This window comes from Sebastes fasciatus, chromosome 14 (genome assembly GCF_043250625.1).
Source record: "Sebastes fasciatus isolate fSebFas1 chromosome 14, fSebFas1.pri, whole genome shotgun sequence".
NCBI lineage: Eukaryota > Metazoa > Chordata > Actinopteri > Perciformes > Sebastidae > Sebastes > Sebastes fasciatus.
In genome coordinates this window covers 12,375,852-12,394,421 of record NC_133808.1, presented here as the reverse complement: position 1 = coordinate 12,394,421, position 18,570 = coordinate 12,375,852, and the positions used below count along the sequence as shown (strand labels likewise).

The following is an 18,570-nucleotide window of genomic DNA, read 5'->3' as shown; positions in this document are numbered from 1 at the left end:
TTCGTATGTGGCAACTGGGTGTTGAAATGGGCAGCAGACGGGATCACACAGATCCAAAACAAAAACAGACGTTCTTGACCGGAATGGAGATTTGAAAGGAAAACATAGTGGCTGTCAGAGAAGCCAGTATTTCAATTCAGCATGTTTCCTAAATCTCTGATGGCATATCATGGTCATTTAATGATTTATTACAGTAAATATATTACATGTTGGTCCTTTTAAAACATCGGAGTTGTCTTGATCAGTTGTTTCCAACCCCTGGGCCGTGGACCAATATCCAGCCATTGAACTTTTGCTACAGGGGCACAAGGAAATTATGATTCATTAAAAAAAAAGAATAATAACTGTATAACTTGATAAGCTTCTGCGGAAATTACCTTGAACAGCAGTCTGTCTGTGCTGTTTTCCTATTACTGTTGCAGCATTAGCTCTGATGCATAAAAGCAGAGAGCATTTGAGAGGTGATTGAAAGAGCTTGAGAGGATGTAGTGGAAATAAGACATAAAGTGGGTGTTATAATATCCAAACGTTTTTAAAGTAAACTGCATAATGCACTGACAGCCTGTGGTTTGCTGTGGTTGTTGTTGTGAATAAATGCCACATTAAAGGTGCACTTTGGGGAAAACCTGAGCGTGAACCTGCGACTTGACAGATGAGACGTCAACAGCCGATAACTTCTCACCAGATAATTCACACTCGTGTAACTTTTCTCTGAGACAAGTCGGAAATGGTTTTATCTCGTTGTGAATCTTTGATCTGAACTGGCCTTTAGTCAAATGTTTACATAATAGAGTGTTGACATACAAACTGGCTTACACCTTGGCTTCGTCCAAAATCACATACTATGCACTACATACTCAACACGTGTACTATCGTTCAACATACTTTTGTGTGAATAAACAGTAGTATGTATCTTTTCGGATGCGCTGAGCAGTAATTTCCGTCGTCACTTCCTGAGAGCCTCCTCGCCGATTAGAGACGTGTAACCATGGTAACCCGTGCCAACCTCATGTGACGAAAACGATGGTTTGTGAGAATCAAAGTCCGAGTTAATTTAAAGTATATATTACGCCCAGAAAAATGAAATCTTACTTACTTACAGTTAAACCAAAGCGTTAATGATGTTACAGAGCTGCCCGCCAACGTCTGTTATGAACGTTGTTGTCACTACCGCATTGCATTTTGGGTTATTAATGCCGCCGTGGTGTCCAGTGTTGCATACTGTAATATTTCACTCAAAATAGTATGTAATTTGCACACTATTGATTTCATACTATAAGGTTTCGGACAAACTAAAATATCTCACATACTGTTTTAGCGTACTAAATAGCATGTTAGTATGCAAGTATGGAAGTTTGCACGCAACCCATATCATTTTCTTGCATTCACTCTCATTTCTCTCCCATTTTTATTTATCAGGAGAAGAGTGAACGTTACCTCATGCTCTTCCCTCACGTCCTCCTCATGTTGTCTGCGAGCCCCAGGATGAGTGGCTTCATATTCCAGGTCAGTAATCAATCAATCAATCTCTCCTGAGTTTCCCCAAAGGGATGGATAAAGTATCTATCTAGTTTCCCCTCTAGCGTTTAACCTTACAGTTCTGTACATGATATAGTCGGTGAAAGTTAATTTCTCTGTTACGTCTTGATTCTGATGTGATGATTTCCCTCTGCAGGGAAAATTGCCCCTGGCCAGCATGACAGTGAGCAAACTAGAAGACTGCGAAGCCCATAAAAACGCCTTTGAGCTCAATGGTAAGGCTACATGAGATGAGCAAAGAGTGCTATTCATTTACACACAATGCCTTCAAATTCATTGTCTCTGTCCTTGCAGGCACAATGTTCGACCGTCTCCAGGTCGTGTGCACCAACCAGCAGGACCTGCAGGACTGGGTGGAACACCTGACCAGACAGATCAAACACACCACGGCCACAGGACCCAGCCACAAACCACTCACTGTTCCCTGCCACACGGTGAGGAGCTCATGATTACACACCCACATACAGATGATTTTCTTTCTGTTCCTTTATACCCAGTGTGTTGTAAACACTGAATATATATATATGTTGATTTCTATCTGCCATCAGGGTCTGGCTCACGTAATGCCTAGCAATCATCTAAAATTACCGTGTGTGAAGTGGCTTATTTCTCTCACTAGAATGGCTGTAATGCACAATTGCATTTAATGAATTGAATGCAAATACGTAACAATCAACATTCAGCCTTGTCCCTTGAATAAACAATCAACAATAATGATCATTTTATTTACAATAAGCCACTTGCTTATTGGTGGCTGCATTGTGGCAAGAGGTAAAACATTTTAATTTTTTAATTTTTTAAATCTATCTGCGGGACTTCCGTTAAGGGAAATGTAATGTTCTTGCGTGATTTAGGTGTATTAAAAACAGGGAGGTGACACATGCAGGAGGAGGCTTCCCTTGTAGAGGTATTTTTGGCATCTTCAAATGGGAGTCACACTTCACAAGAGCTAGTTCAGAATTCAGTTCACACAGATTAAAATGACCTAGTTCACGTTCAGAGTTCACAATTTTTAATTTTGAAGTTCCCAGTCCCAAGAAATGAACTAGTTCACGTTCACTCCCTCTCTGCATATGCATATACATTACTACATTCCTGTTTACATTCAGTTTATCCATTTGAAATAGTCTACCACAAATTTATATTACTTTATTTAATATTTTATTTATGTTTATATTTTAGCCCTATATTTGAACTTGTACAGCTTTATGTCTTAGATTCTCAGTTTGCTTCTACTTGTGTGATTTTTCCTTTTCTTATTAAGGCCTACATATTTAATGGGCATTGTTGAAGGGAGTCTGAGATTCAAGAGCCAACGACTGCTTAGTTGTAATTATTGTGCATGTGATAATAAAGAACACATAAAAAACAGGCGCGTGCACGTGATCCGCGAGTGGAAAAGCATCCCCACGAGGGAACATTTCTGCTCCACTTGCGTAAATGCGGACTCTTGGACATGGGGTAGCGCAAACTCAACCCACCACACATGCACCCAACACTCACTCACTTGTCAAGTTGACTTTTGAGACTTTGGAGGCGGGGATGGAATAGACAGTGGCTGATGTCTCCGCTCCTTTGATTGCAATAGACATGCCGGCAGTAAACCCAGAAGTAGACTAAAGACACACAGTACCCCATCTGGCCTGGGATTGGTTTGGGTTCCCCCAGGAGGTGTTGCAGGATGTGGCTGGGCTAAATGACATCTGGGCTACTGAGGGCTGTGTTTCCCAAAAGGACTGATGAATATTTGTAATGTTTTAATGACGGTTTTGAGGAACAGTTGGCTCCAACCTCGTCAGTGACTAACTACACTGTTGCTGTATTGGAGATGCACCCCTGCCTAGTTTTCTGCCACTGTGACCCGGAGCTTCAGTACATAAACATAAAATCTGTTGGTGCTTCACTGGGTGTTAATCGAGCACTTAAGAGCAGTTGTTAAGTGGAGGAGCAGAAGTTTTGTGATAAATCTTATTACATATACCCTTTTTGTTTCGTTCCTTAGCTCCCATCTCACCCTCTCACCCCGTCCCGGCATGCTGAGGGGAGGGGCATGACAGTGGCTCCCACCTACCACACCCTGCCTCACCCTTCCTCCCATGGAACGTCTCACAGCACCATGATGTGGGGCCCACTGGAACCACCCAACACCCCCAAACCCTGGAGCCTGAGCTGCCTGCGGCCTGCACCCCCTTTACGCCCCTCTGCAGCCCTCTGCTACAAGGAGGTGAGGACGGCCCCTCTATGTAGTTATACGACTTCTTCATGTGTTCTTATGCTGATTTTCTAATTGTCATACTATTGTCTTGCTTTTTTCTTTTTTTTTTTCAGGATCTTAGTAAAAGTCCTAAGAGTGTGAAGAAACTCCTTCCCAAGCGCAAGCCTGAGAGGAAACAGTCTGAGGAGGAATTTGCCTTGAGGAAGAGTATGTTTGAAATCTTAACTGTTTATGTTCAGAGATCGTGTTAAAACTCAGATACACAAAAATGTTTTTTGTTTTTTTTCATATTATAGGAACAGATTAACATTTTGGGAAATAACTTATTTGCTTTCCAACTGAGAGTTAGAGGTGATAATCTATCCATCCATCCATTATCTGTAACCACTTATCCTATTCAGGGTTGCGGAGCGGCTGGAGCCGATCCCAGCTGACATTGGGCGAAGGCGGGATACACCCTGGACAGGTCGCCAGACTATCACAGGGCTGACACATAGAGACAGACAACCATTCACACTCACATTCACACCTACGGGCAATTTAGAGTCGACAATTAACCTAACTTGCATGTCTTTGGACTGTGGGAGGAAACCGGAGAACCTGTAGAAAACCCACACTGACACAGGGAGAACATGCAAACTCCACATGAGAGAATCAATCAAGAGAAGTTTCAGGTGGTTGCAATCTCACCGCTAGATGCTGCCAGATCCTACACATTGCACCATTAACAGACATATAGATATGAGAGTGGTGTCGATCTTCTCATCTCACTCTCGGCAAGAAAGTGAATAAGCACACTTCACAAATTGTCAAACTATTCCTTAAATGTTTTCAGATGCTATAATTTGTGTGTAAAGTAGGAGGGTAACGGTGACCAGGGATCTGAGGGACATGAGCATGTCAATTTATTATTTCCCTTTCTCCTCCTCTTCCTCAGGTACAGCTGCTCTGGAAGAAGATGCCCAGATCCTAAAAGTTATTGAGGCATACTGCACCAGTGCCAAAACCAGGCAGACTCTTAACTCCAGTAAGAAAGCACCAACTCTTACTTACACATGTGCATTAGGGGTGGGCGGTGTACCGGTTTCATCATCATCACCGGTGTCACGTTCGCCACGACATTGAATTTGCAATACCGTTATTACCGTGATAAACACACACACATTTTGGTTTAGCACCCGATAAACTACGTCACACCCACACAGTTTGTCTATGGTTACATACAGGCTACCGCTGTTTCGTTGCGGAACCTTTTACTTCTCATTTCAGTGCCCACGTTAGCAGGTTGGAGCAGCCACACAGACCGGTTGAGCAGCGCAGCTGCAGCCGCTCGTACGTGTGTGGCGTCCATACAGACAGCATTGCTGTTGCGGAGCTGCTACTGCAACCCTCAAAAGATCATTTTCACAATCTATTTTGGCTGAGAACTGCGCGCATCACTCGAAAAATTAGGCGACACACGGTGAATCTCTAGATGAGCGGTGATGTAATACCGTCACCGCACAAAGCAAAAGAAATACCGTAATATACATGTTTGGTCATATCGCCCGCCCCTAATGTGCATGCACAATAGAAGGTTCATCCTGGAGCTTGCTGTGTTTGTGACTGCTGTACCTATGTTCTGTTACTCAATGCCTTTCTTTAACACTGGTATTCTGCACTGATCTTTCTAACAGTATCTTCTCCTTCTGTCTGTCTCTCCTCCACTCCTCACTCTTTGGCATCACTCTGTTTGAGTTCCTTCTTTTACTCTTTTTTTCATCAATTTCTTTTCTCCATACTGTACTCTTACTTTCTCCCATCCTGCATCTCTCATTGTTTTTTTTAAATGATTTACCATTTGTTGCATGCTGCATATGCTACCTCCTCCTTCTGCACCGCCACTCCTCTTTTTCGCCCACCATTTCCTCCCTCTACATTCGCAACGTCACCGCCAAACTTTGGCCCCGCCCCGACCAGCCTGGCAAGGCACTGACCTGATGCACAACCACGTGCTGGCCGACGTGGACCGGTCCTGTATGGACTCACCGGGCCGCCGTAGCAGCGTGTCACGGCCAGAGTTGTCCTCTGACCTTTCGGAGGACTCTGACTATGACTCCATCTGGACCACCCACAGTTACAGGATGGGTTCGGTGCCGCGTAAGAGCTGCATCTCTCACCAGAACTAAAGAACGTACAGTACTGCCACGCTGTACTGTAATGTAACGTACAGCGTGCTTACCTCTCTTACCTTCAATGTAATGAAAGAAACTAGATTTTTTTTATTTGTCTATTTATTTTCTATTATATATTTGTTAATTCTTTTGTTAACTTATTTGGTTTATTTATTTTTACATTATTTTAAGATGTTTTAAGCATCTCCCTGTTGCCTTTGCCACTTTCCCTTTTATGTGCCTCCTCTCTTTGTGTAGTTGTTATGCAGTAAGTGTTTGGTAATTCTTGTTAATTTATCTTGAATGTGACCACTCCCGTTGTTTGACCATAAACGTGGCGGACTCTCAGCAGGGAGTAGAGGGGTGTTGGAGTGGGATATAGGGGAGGGATAACCAGAGGGTGGGAGAGATGGGGACTGAGCTTTTCCTGTCTGATATTCAGATGTAATTCAGGAACGAGTGTATTCTATTTACCATGTACTACTTCTCTCCAGTATGTGTTTCTAGAGTATGTATGCTCAAACATAGCACAGATGCCGTTCACACACATGCACAGGTTCAGGCACACATGCCCCTGCTGCCTGATAATATAACAGCATGCAAATGAAATATCCAAATTCTTTATATCATTGCTGTTTTCATAAATTAAAAAAATCTTTATTCATGTTGCTAAGCAGGTTTAGATTTAACGTACCACATGACCAAAAGCTACTAAATACTAAAAATCCTTGCTAAATGTACTAGTATGTGGAACACGGTTCATTATTTCAAGTAGCTGCTACAGAAAGAGGAGATTATCACATACACTTCACTGTCCAGTCCAGCTTTCTCCAGCTGGATAAGAGCTAGTGGACTAAGAATGGTGAATTTAAAGGGTCAGTTCATGCAAATTAACAAAAACATATTTTTACACTTACCTCTTGTTGTAGCCAGCCATGCATAATGTTTCATTTGTCCATTTTCACTGAGGTTTCTTCCTCAACTCCGATACAATCGAAGTGAATGAGATTTTTGTTTGTGGTGCTCGCAGCTTTGAAAAATGACATTTACACACCAGTGTGTCCCCATTACTCTGGATAATCCAAAGATCTCACTGGCAACAGTTTTAATTGACTTCCTAATGAGAAATTGTCACAACGAAACGTGTTCACAGCTTTACCGACACGTCTTTGTTGAAGTTTATTATTTCAATTATGTGAGCACCACAAACTAAATTCCTTGTAATGTTGTAAATGCAGATATCTCGGTCTGTAACATGGACAACTTTCTGCGTCACTAGATACCTTTTCTTGAGTTATATGTGCATATATATACACATATATATATATATATATATATATATATATATGTGTATATATATATGTGTATATATATATATATATATGTGTATATGTATGTATATATATGTGCATGTATAAATAAATATATATGTGTGTGTGTATATATATATATATACACACACATATATGTGTATATATATATATGTATATATATATATATACATATATATATACAAACTGACCCTTTAAGTCATTAATTTGACTAATTGACTGTGTTGTGTAGTCTCCTAAGCATCATCCTTTAAAGTCTGATCTTCCATCCAGTATGTTGCTGTCTGTCAGTGGTTCTACAGGGTTGCATTTATATTTCGTTTTAAACCTCAAGTTAACAAAATAAAAAGATTAATTTAAAGCAGGCAGAGCATGCCGCCCTGACACGAATAAACTGTTAACTACAGCCTAACACAGCTACAGTCCTGTAATACAAATCAAATGCCTTTGTTTAATGTCTCCTGCTAGTTAAAGGAATAGTTCGACAGTTTGGGAAAAGCACTTATTCACCTCCTTTCTGAGAGCTGGGTGAGAAGATCGATATCACTCTTAGATCTGTCTGTTTGAAATGAAGCTGGAGCTTAGGTAACAAAATCCAGCTATCAGCACCTCTAAAGGTCACTATTTAATTTAGGGATGCACCGATCTGACTTTTTCAGTCCCGATACCAGTGATTAATTAATGAGCTGTATACCTCACTGTGTGGAAGTGACTGGGATCATTCTTTTATGTGTAAGGCAACATCAAGCTTGACTTAAACATCACTTTCCTATCTTTGTAAAACAAAATGTAACAAATAAATACATAGCTAGTTTCATTTAATTGTTCTTTATTATTTAAATAACAAATCATACACCAGCAACTTGGAAAAAGCTTCAAAATTATCAGGGATAACAATTAAAGTGTAAACGTTTTTTAATGCGGCAACGAATTGGTCAAAACTTAAACAGGAATTTCAATTACAATATATAATGTCTATATATTATATAAATATAGAGCTGAAATGAATAGATCGGTCCCATTGTCACAGATACCCGATCCAGCTATTTGAGTCAGTATCGGCCGGAAATCCGATCCGGTATCCGTATCGGTGCATCTCTAATATGAATCGAGATAAGCAGTGAGAATCAATAAATATAAATGTACAATGTATTTATGAACGACCAACCCGTTCTCATTCTCAAGTTGTTACAGACAGACTACGTCACCTAATATTGATGCAGATGGGTGTACATTGAAGTTACTTGAAAGCCTGGTGCATCTCATACAGACGCTATAACAATAAGCATATTTCCCAAAATGTTGATCTGTTCCTTTAAGGTGTAGCTGTTACCAGACTTTGATGATTTGAAGAGGTTAGCTTAATGCGAAAAACAAACATCCCTTGTGTGTCGCAACACAACTTGCACCTATGCTGCGGCCTCATGAGCCCGACATGTCTGGCTTGCGAGGTTTTCCCACGCTATCTCTTGCATTAATGACTATTTTTATGAAGAAGTATTTTTCCAGTGTTGGTATTAAAAGTACAGGTTGGCATCCACTTACAGTAGAGTCTATCTCCTCTTACAGCAAGCAATGTGGGTGACATATGGAATATATTGGACCATGTTACAGCACTATTTCTGTAATGATTCCTTTATTGTATTCATTATTTTGTATACAGGCGTTTTTTTAATTATTATTTATATTTTATTCTGTATGTCAATGTTTACAAAATGATCCCTGGAAGAATCATATTTTTTTTTTTTTTTTTTTTACAATTGTATTGCTCTGTATCAAAGTTTACACTGAAAATTATAACATGGAGTGTTTGAATTATTTTGCACAATCATGTAACGGGCCAGTGGGGGGGTGGGAGATAGAATCTGTTCAATTCTGTACTTTTTGTCGTCTACCTAGAGTGTGTATGATATAGTCCTAAAGGTAGACTTGAGTATTCAGTGTTACTGTAAAGTAAATGCTCATTCGTAGTGTAAATGCTCACCTTTTGTGTTTTGAAAGCATTGACGGTACAAAAAAAAAAATGAAACAAGGCTGCGATTATACAGGAACATTTCTACGTGAGCTACTCATTCAACCTCAGAATACTGTCAGAGTGGACTTGAAATATAAGAGCACATAGTCTCCCTTTCTGTAAATACTAGTTGTCATGGAGCAAGAAAAAAAAAAATCCATTCTACCTTCTATGAGTATTTGAGCTAAGAATATCACTGTCCTTATATCATGTGCTATACTTTGTGACAGGTGTATTCTGTGGTTTAACAAGTCAAACTGGGGCAGGCAGGGTGAAAAGAGACCAACTGTCTTTGACCAACGTTGTCCTCTGTGTGCTCTAATGCTGTATTCAGTTCACACATGTGACCATGTCTTATCTGCAAACAGCGCCTTCAGTGTATTTGTTCTACTCTGCTGGAGTGTTCAAGTCCCAAAAATGCTGTATTATGAGTTTTGAATAAATCTGTCATTTGGTAGACGCTGAGCATTCTGGTGATTTGTGAGGAGCAGCAGATCTGGTGGTGTTTGGCATGTGTTGGGTGAAGATGGTGGGGTTCTCATTAATCTCACAGAGAATTGAGATGTGAAGCAATGAATTTGTGTATGTTTTTTTTTGACAGATCTCCACAGCGTCTCATTTCCTTTCACTTTCCTCTGGGTCTTGTCTGATATCTGGTTTGTGCATGACTAACACACTACTGCTACCAGTCCAGGTCTATGCTTGGTTCTCTTTGATGCTGACCATCACTCGTTCCAATAAAGAAGTTCTGTACTATCTTACTACAAGGTGAGACAAAGCGAAGTAACAAATGTTGAGTGATCATCTGTTTTGAAACAGGACCGCAGAAGGAAACGGGGCTGCATGTGATCATCCCCGGTGAGAAGAAAGTCCTGGTGGAAGGTCCCAGTCGCAACGGACAAAGTACAGTAGAAGAAAAGTAAGATAATTCATAAATCTCTTTCTAACGCTTCACCGTGAATCACTGTATTAACATATTGTAAAGACCAAAACCAACAATGCCCAAAGCCCATGAAGACTGAAGACTCCTGTCTGTGACCTCTTTAAAAAGGGGTCACAGATGTATAACTTCATATTTTAAAGGGCAGCTCCATTTAAAAAAATATATATATAATTCTGTAGCTGCCCAGTGGTGTTCCTTATGTATTCAAATCAGAACATTACAATTTTGGTCATGTATGTTTTGCATCAAAATGCTATTTACTTACTTACCTATATACTTTTTCCCACATGACCTGACGTAGGTTTCTGCCTGATGACGTTGCTACATATAACATTACTTACAGCAACTTAGATGGCAGTCTGCATGCTCCCAGTTTGGAGAAGCAGACAGGAGTACCGGTACGGAAGCAAAGCAATGTAATGCTGTGTGGACGCCACGTTAGTTCAGATCCGAAAGTCCCACTATAACACAAACTAACTAACCATTGGAGGCAGCGGTAGACCAGCAACTCTGCGAGGTAAAATAACTGTTTTTTGTGAATGGAGTCTGGTCTGTTGGCTGTGAAGACAGCAATGTAACAGCTTCAGTGCTCTGTCGTAAAGGGCTGTCTGATGGCGAGGTAAAGGGTGAAAATACTCTAAATATAACGGATGTTGATTTTTTTTTTTTTTTTTTTTTGCAGGTAGCTAAAATATGTTTTTCTGCTGCTCCCGTCCACAGCCGTTTTGTGTAGAATTTCAGGGGATCTATTAGCAGAAATGTAATATAATATTCATAACTATATTTTCATTAGTGTATAATCACCTGAAACTGAGAATGGTTGTGTTTTCGTTAGCTTAGAATGAACCCTTCATATCTACATACAGAGTGGGTCCTCTTCACGGAGTCCGCCATGTTGCACTGCCATGTTTCTACCGTAGCCAGTGCACACAGTGGCTCTAGAGAGAGACTTTTTATGTTTTTATATCACCTGAAGGCCACCGTAGGTTCTCTGACACAGAAAAAGGAAAGGGATGGGTGAGCGGAGTGGTATTCAGCTGGTTACAATCTGCAACCTCACCGCTAGATGCCACTAAATCCTACACACTGCACCTTTAATGAAGGTCACTAAGTGGCTCATTGCTGTGTTTTTAATAAAAATGGAGGTCTATTACAGCTGTGTCAGGCTATGACAACGTGTTAGTAGGAACAATTCATTGTTGGTTTTGCTTCTTTCATATCATCTTCATCAAGAAAAATACAGGATATCACCAGACTTATCCTTTTAGTAAAATGTATTGGTATACCAGCTGCTTTTGTTTTCTGCTACTGCTCAGAGCTAGAAGGACAGGATCAACGTCTTTTTCAAGTGCGTCTTAAAACAATACTCACATGCACATATGTGCATTGAAACACATTTTGGTTGATGTAATCGTTCCTCTCGCCCGTACTGGCTGGGAAGTGATCCGTTCTTAATGTGAATCCGATGTAAGAGAAATCAACAGCCTGTGTTCTGTGAGAGTTTGTTTCAAGGTAGACTTGAAAAAATATGAACCTGTCCTTTATCACTGATGCGCTGACCTGTTCATTTTCTATCATCTTAAAGGAGCATGGTGGATGTGGTGTACGCCCTGAGGGATGAGGTTCAAGAGCTGAAACAGGTGAATGTTTATGGATGGGACGAGCATGATGGTGTGATTTATATGACGTTTAGTTCAAATTAGCTGGTTTGGTGAAGAGTGGAATTAAATACATGTGTGTTGATCTCTCTTGGGTGCTTTGAAACATAAAAAGTTTCACATTATTTAGGCTAATGACACAAATGATAAGATTGTTTTACCTCACAGGATAACAAGAAAATGAAGAGGTCAATGGAGGAGGAGCAGAGAGCACGGAAGGATCTGGAAAAGGTTGTGAGGAGAGTGTTAAAGAGCATGAATGACCCAACATGGGATGAGACAAACCTCTGAGGATCTTGGGCACCATCTCCATCTGACGCTTTGGAAAGGGAAAGAAAGAGCATGAATGTGTGCGGGCTTGCTTGCACTCTCTTGAGTGTGTGAAATGCACTCAATCACACACGTGATTTAAGGTCGGTTGTGTGAGTGAGACGGCCAGCGAATCTGTAAGCAGGTAATTGTGTGCTTGTTTGAGATGGATGTGTGTGTTTGCTCTACGAGGAGTGTCGTTACTGGTGAAAAAGACGGGAACCACTGCGACGTGACGCTGAACAGGCTCGACCATCTATACCACGATAACATTCCAACACCAAGCAAGATGGTGAGGAGATGACACACTTAACCCTCAGGGTGTCCATCACTTCAACATCCACCATCAGTGTCTTTGGTCGTGTTCACTGGAGAGAAGTCTTCTTCCTCTGTTTACAATCATTTAACGGTCCGCTGTCCACTGGTACATAAATGGTACTTTAATGATGTTAATGGTCACAAAGGCTTTGGACAAGTCTGAACTTGAACCATACCATTGCATAACCTCTCTTATGTTATTTAATTTTTTATGATTTGATTTTTGTTCTGTCTTTCCCTGACACACAGGCTTAGGCTTCGTCTGAAATCACATACTATGCACTACATACTCAACATGTGTACTGTCGTTCAACATACTTTTGTGTGAATAAACAGTAGTATGTATCTTTTCGGAAGCATTGAGCAGTAATTTACGTCGTCACTTCCTGAGAGCCTCCTTGCCGGTTGGAGACGTGTAACCATGGTAACTCGAGCCAACTTCATGTGACCAAAACGACTGTTTGTGAGAATCAAAGTCTGAATTCATTTAAATGTATAATATATATAACACCTAACAAAGTGAAATCTCAGTTAAAATGAAGCGTAATTGGCGTTACAGAGCTGTCCGTCAACGTCTGTTATGAATGTTGTCATCACTACCGCATTGCATTGTGGGATATTTATGCTGCCGTAGTGTCCAGCATTGCATACTGTAATATTTCACCGGAAATGGTATGCAATTCGCATACTATTAGTTTCATACTAAGGTTTGGGACATGCTAAAAAATCTCACACACTGTTTTCTAGCATGTTAGTATGGGATTTCGGACGCAAGCTTAGCCTGGTGTTATTAGCCTGAGGTGAAGCCTGTGGCAGGGAACTCATCTTTTGTGTCTGTTTTTATTTTATTTTTTTTGCCTTTTTTGTCCTCTCTATTGTTTGACCTCTTTGCGGTTTGACTTTCTTTCTAGGGATCCTAGGGAATTGTAAAGATATTGGACTTGTACTGTATAATGTAAATACTGCTAAAAGATGAGCCTTTGTCCTTTGGGAGAAATAAATGTGTTTTTAGAAGAATGACTTTGAGTTGCGCTAAATCTGCTCCAACACCATAAAGGAACAAGAAAACTCTGCTCTCTTTGTCTCTCAGACAAAGACACACACACACACACACACACACACACACACACACACACACACTCTCAAAAGCACCATTGGTGCAATCTGAAGGTCGGCGGTTCGACCCCCGGTTCCTCCAGTCCACATGTCGAAATGTCCTTACTTAACCCCAAATTGCTCCAGAGGGCAACATATGAAACGAGAAAGCCGAAGGAATCCATTGTTATACTAGCTTGTCATGAAGGATCCTAAATAACGCTCCAAACTTGCACTGAGTTTTGGCGAGGAAAAACGGTCTTGGCCATTTTCAAAGGGGTCCCTTGACCTTTGACCTCAAGATATGTGAATGATAATGTGTTCTATGGGCACGAGTCTCCCCTTTACAGACATGCCCACTTTATGATAATCACATACACCAGCACACTGACAGCTGTTAACTGTTGGGCTGCAGTTTACCATGTTATGATTTGAGCATATTTGTTATGCTAAATGCAGTACCTGTGAGGGTTTCTGGACAATATTTGTCATTGTTTTGTGTTGTTAATTGATTTCTAATAATAAATATATAAATACATTGCATAAAGCAGCATATTTGCCCACTACCATGTTGATAAGAGTATTAAATACTTGACAAATCTCCCTTTTAAAGGTACATTTTGAACTGATAAAAAATGTGTGATTAATTTGCAATTAATCCAGATTAACTCTGGACAATCATGGGATTTATCGTGATTAAATATTTGAATCGATCAACACCCGTAATTATAATACAATAATATAATATATATGTATCTGAAATAGATCATTCTCTATGAGTACTGTTACGTTTGGTACTGTTAATACTTTTGTACTTTTACTTAAATAACATTTTGAAAGTAGGACTTTTGCTGTGGTATTAGTACTTTTACAAGATCTAAATACTTCTAGTGTGTGTGTGTGCGTGCGTGCTTGCGTGTAATTTGCTGATTTGATGGAGGAGTTAAAGCAATAATAACAGGTGACGACTCAAGTTGTATGCAGTATCAATTCTATTGAAATATTTTCATGACAACCTTTACAGATCACATGTCATGTTTAACACTTAATAGATTCAGCCAGTTCAGGTACACACTCTACACAGCGTTCCAATGAGAAACTCGTCCCGCACTCCTTGCAAGTGTGAGTTTGTTCTCCAACATGACTACTCTGATGAATCTGTAAATTTTCACGTCGCGTGAAAGTCTTCCAGCACTGCTCACAGGTGAAGGGCTTCTCTCCAGTATGGGTCTGCTGATGACGCTTTAAATTTTCAGAGCGTGCGAAACTCTCGCTACACAGGTTACAGGTGTAGGGCTTCTCTCCAGTATGAATCTGCTGATGACGCCTTAAATTTCCAGCCACTGCGAAACTCATCTCACACTCTTCACAGGTGTAGGGCCTCTCTCCAGTATGAGTCCGCTGATGACGCTCTAAACTTCTACGATTGCTGAAACTCTTCCCACACTGGTCAAAGGTGGAGGCGTCCTCTCCAGTATGAGTCCGCCGATGAACCTTTACATTTCCAGAGGGTCTGAAAAACTTCCCACACTGGTTGCAGGTGTAGGGCTCCTCTCCAGGGTAGATACTCTTAGGATGCTCTGAGTAAGACCAGTCACAGGAGTATGGTTTCTCCACAGTGTCGGCACTCGGCTGTGGATCCACTTGTTCTCCCACAAAACTCTTCTCATCCTCGCCATAAGGTTCGGCTGGATTTATGACCATCTGTTGCCATGAGGCAAAAATATGTAGACAGAGAAAGATAGAAAGAGCATAAGAGGATATTAGAGGTGCCCTGTCAATAAGTTGTTTTCCATATTAAAACATCAGAGAGGGACAAAGACGCGCTGTGTTAAGTCATCGTGAATGTTATAAAGTATGTTTGTTGTACACAGATTTAACCACGGTTATAGAAACAGGAGACTCTCCCTGGTGATGTAACGATCCTATAGGTTTATATTATAGTTTGAATGATTTCAACTTGAGAAATCATGTTTTGTCTGTAATTTTGGCATGGCGGACCAGTCTAGATACCACAATACCCATGAGCCTCAGCCGCTGTTGCCATGGAACAGAAGCCAGTCAGAGGTGTGAATCATAGCAAATTCAAAACACTTCATTGTTACAGTTTAGAACAAAAGATGCCATAGTTGCTCAATTCACCCACAATTTAATAAGAATAAATAGATATAAGCTGCAGATTGTGTTTACAGTAACATCATTTTAAGCTCTGTGATTGGATGTTTCTTGCAGAAATGCACCTTGGGAGTCGTAGCTAACGTCTTACGTTTTTATGTACACACAATGTCTTACACCTTTGAGTTTTTATACAATAATCAGATTTCTTTCTGTCAGTCATGTAACATTGTCTAAGGGACTTTTACTTGAGCTAAACAGACAACAACTCTTTATGTTTACCTCTGCTGGTGAGCTCATGCTCCTGGTGGTTATCTCCTCTTCTTCCAGATATTCCTCCATCTGTGATGTCAACTTTGTCATCATAAAATAAAGACAGTAAGACAGAGAAACACGACTAAACAAGTAAGCAAGATAATCCAGTCAGACATGTGTAACTTTGAATAATAACACACAGACATTGTTCCTCCCTCCCGATGCATTTTTTAAATAACTGCACTTAACTACACAATTAATTACAAACGTCTGATAAATATTAGTGAAAATAATGAACAATTTATATTAAATTTACATTTATTTTACCATAAAAAGAAGAATACTATAGAAATGTATCATTTCTGTACATACAGCTAAAGCAAGAGAGAGCCAGCTATATGTCTGTTTAAAGCCAGCTGGTGAGGTAGCCATGGTAACCGTGGATACAGCTAAACCCACATCTTAATAACAGAGTTTGTTATCCTACATAAATAAGGCAGTAGCTAAATCCAATCATTATATAGAGAATATAGTCTAGTCCTGCTAAGCTAGTCCTGCTAAAAGTTATTTTGAATTCAACAGTGTGTTTCACAACACAAGTCTTTACTCTAGCTTCAACTTCACAAGAGGACCAGCAACAAACTTATAAATCAGCTGATTCCTATAGTTATCTTAAATGCTAAAATGTTTTACAGTTTCGTTGTGCAGTGTAACATTGAAGACTAAAAGTATACATCAGTTGCACAAAGCTTATCTTGTCCTTACCTTGTTTCTGTGTAGATGAAGTTGAACAGACTGCTGCAGGTGATGATGGATCTTCACTGAGCTCAGAGTTGCAGTTTGACAGATGCACTGACGGTCTCCATGGTAACCGTGACTTAAATCCGAAATTAAAAATAAATAAAAAAATAAAATAAATAATAATTTAAAAAATAATAATTAAAAAAAATAAATAAATAAACGTGCTAAACAATGAAGCAGTCAACCTTTTAATTCAGAAGATTGTGTCTAAAATATTTATATTGGAGATACTATAATATACTGACAGAGAAGTGCTATAACAAAAATATTAGAAACACATTTCCTGTTTCTGTCCCTTCATGTAGATGTGTTTGGTTTCCTTAGTTGAGGATATTTGGTGGGAGAAAGCTTGGAAAATGTGTGATAAATACTGTATCAATAACAAACTTAAGGAAGTGTCTTTTAAGATATTACATAAAGTTTACCTGGTAAAACTTGAGTTAGAAAGATTCAAGCTGGATATTAAAGTTTGATTATATATATATATATATATATACTGCTCCTATTTTTATACTTCCTTCTATTTAAATGGTTCATATTTTGTTACACTTTGTTTATCTCTTTTTTACTGTGTTAGCTGATGCATCTTGTTTTTTTGCACTATCCCCTTTGCTGCTGTACACTGCACATTTCCCCACTGCCGGACTAATAAAGGTATCTTATCTTATCTTATCTTATCTTATTTCTGTGGACTTGAAATAGAGACTATTTCCCAATGCTAAAAACAAAAAATCCATTAAGACTTTTAAATTATTAAATGAATATAATATAATGTATATAACATTAACTCTGGCATTATGAAATGTATATGCAATTATTTTTGTTTTGTCTTCTTTTTGTCTTTTTTTTCAATTTATGTATCTGTTTGTACCTCTGTTAATGAGAATGTGAGAATGAGATGTGTTAATGAGAATATATATATATTTAAAAAAAATTAAAACAAGTGGAAAAAACATCATTTCTGCTTGGATTCTGTTTTTTCTTTAGGCCTACAGAGCAGGACATTTTTATGTTTTTTTGACTTGTTGTGAATGTTAATCATCCTTCAGTTGCTGCAATGATAACTATATTGCATTTTTATATTGCAAACAGCTACCATGGAGCTAAGCAGCAGCTAGGTGGTTAGTTGTGTCTTTCTAGCCAAACAGCTACCAGGGAGCTAAGCAGCAGCTAGGTGGCTCATGATAGCAAGATGCAGCCTGCAAGATGGTAGTGTCTTGCTTCAGGTACTGTTCAGGTAAGGAGTGTTTGGCTTTGATATTTGAGGGTATTTGTAATGGTAATGTGCTAATGTGGCAAGTATTAAGCCTCATATTGTATTCCTTTTCTCTTTTTTGATCAAACTTTTGGTTTTGCAAAGCAGGTTTATTTGTTTATTTGTTTTGCACAATTTAAGACTATACATAACAAAAAAATCAATGAATAATATACAGTGCAGGAAGAGGGAAAAAAACACACTGGGCTTATCTGAAGCCTCCACCTAGAGACAAGAGTAATATAAAGAAATAATATGACTACATAATAGTGATAACAAACAATTAGGACAAGATATATATAATAACAATAACAATACAGTAAATATATCCAAAAAGATAAGTGTGTGTGTGTGTGTTGCGTGGAAGTGTATGGTTAGTGTTTGTGAGGAGGATATTGATTTAAATATCTATAAAGACTTTTGGGCAATCGTAACCAAACAACATTGTGAGTGGGAAAAAATAAAAAAACATAAAAACAGATACATGGACAACATGGGGAAAAGCAATTACAAGACAGCAATTAAATGACCCTTTAAACGACTTTTGAAACATTTGACAGATGAACAGT

General features: G+C 39.3%; 1 protein-coding gene and 1 long non-coding RNA gene across 3 annotated transcripts in view; one reads left to right on the top strand and one right to left on the bottom strand.

Annotated features, from left to right (window-relative positions):
* arhgef7a (Rho guanine nucleotide exchange factor (GEF) 7a) overlaps window positions 1-13,497 on the top strand; it is a 37,223-nt gene extending 23,726 nt beyond the window's left edge. The window contains exons 13-22 of one of the 2 annotated variants that reach the window (XM_074658862.1): window positions 1,420-1,506; window positions 1,676-1,754; window positions 1,834-1,973; window positions 3,542-3,763; window positions 3,868-3,961; window positions 4,692-4,781; window positions 5,714-5,893; window positions 10,072-10,171; window positions 11,781-11,835; window positions 12,022-13,497. In XM_074658862.1, the coding sequence (XP_074514963.1) occupies window positions 1,420-1,506; window positions 1,676-1,754; window positions 1,834-1,973; window positions 3,542-3,763; window positions 3,868-3,961; window positions 4,692-4,781; window positions 5,714-5,893; window positions 10,072-10,171; window positions 11,781-11,835; window positions 12,022-12,144 (1,170 nt within the window). In that variant the 3' untranslated portion in view covers window positions 12,145-13,497. The remainder of the gene's footprint in view (window positions 1-1,419; window positions 1,507-1,675; window positions 1,755-1,833; window positions 1,974-3,541; window positions 3,764-3,867; window positions 3,962-4,691; window positions 4,782-5,713; window positions 5,894-10,071; window positions 10,172-11,780; window positions 11,836-12,021) is intronic. The other variant, XM_074658861.1, reaches the window with a different exon arrangement.
* Window positions 13,498-14,549: 1,052 nt separating this feature from the next.
* LOC141782460 (uncharacterized) lies at window positions 14,550-16,539 on the bottom strand. Its single transcript, XR_012597119.1, has 2 exons — window positions 15,973-16,539; window positions 14,550-15,279 (listed from the first exon to the last, which is right to left on the bottom strand). It is a non-coding gene; the product is annotated as an uncharacterized LOC141782460 (long non-coding RNA).
* Window positions 16,540-18,570: the final 2,031 nt, after the last annotated feature.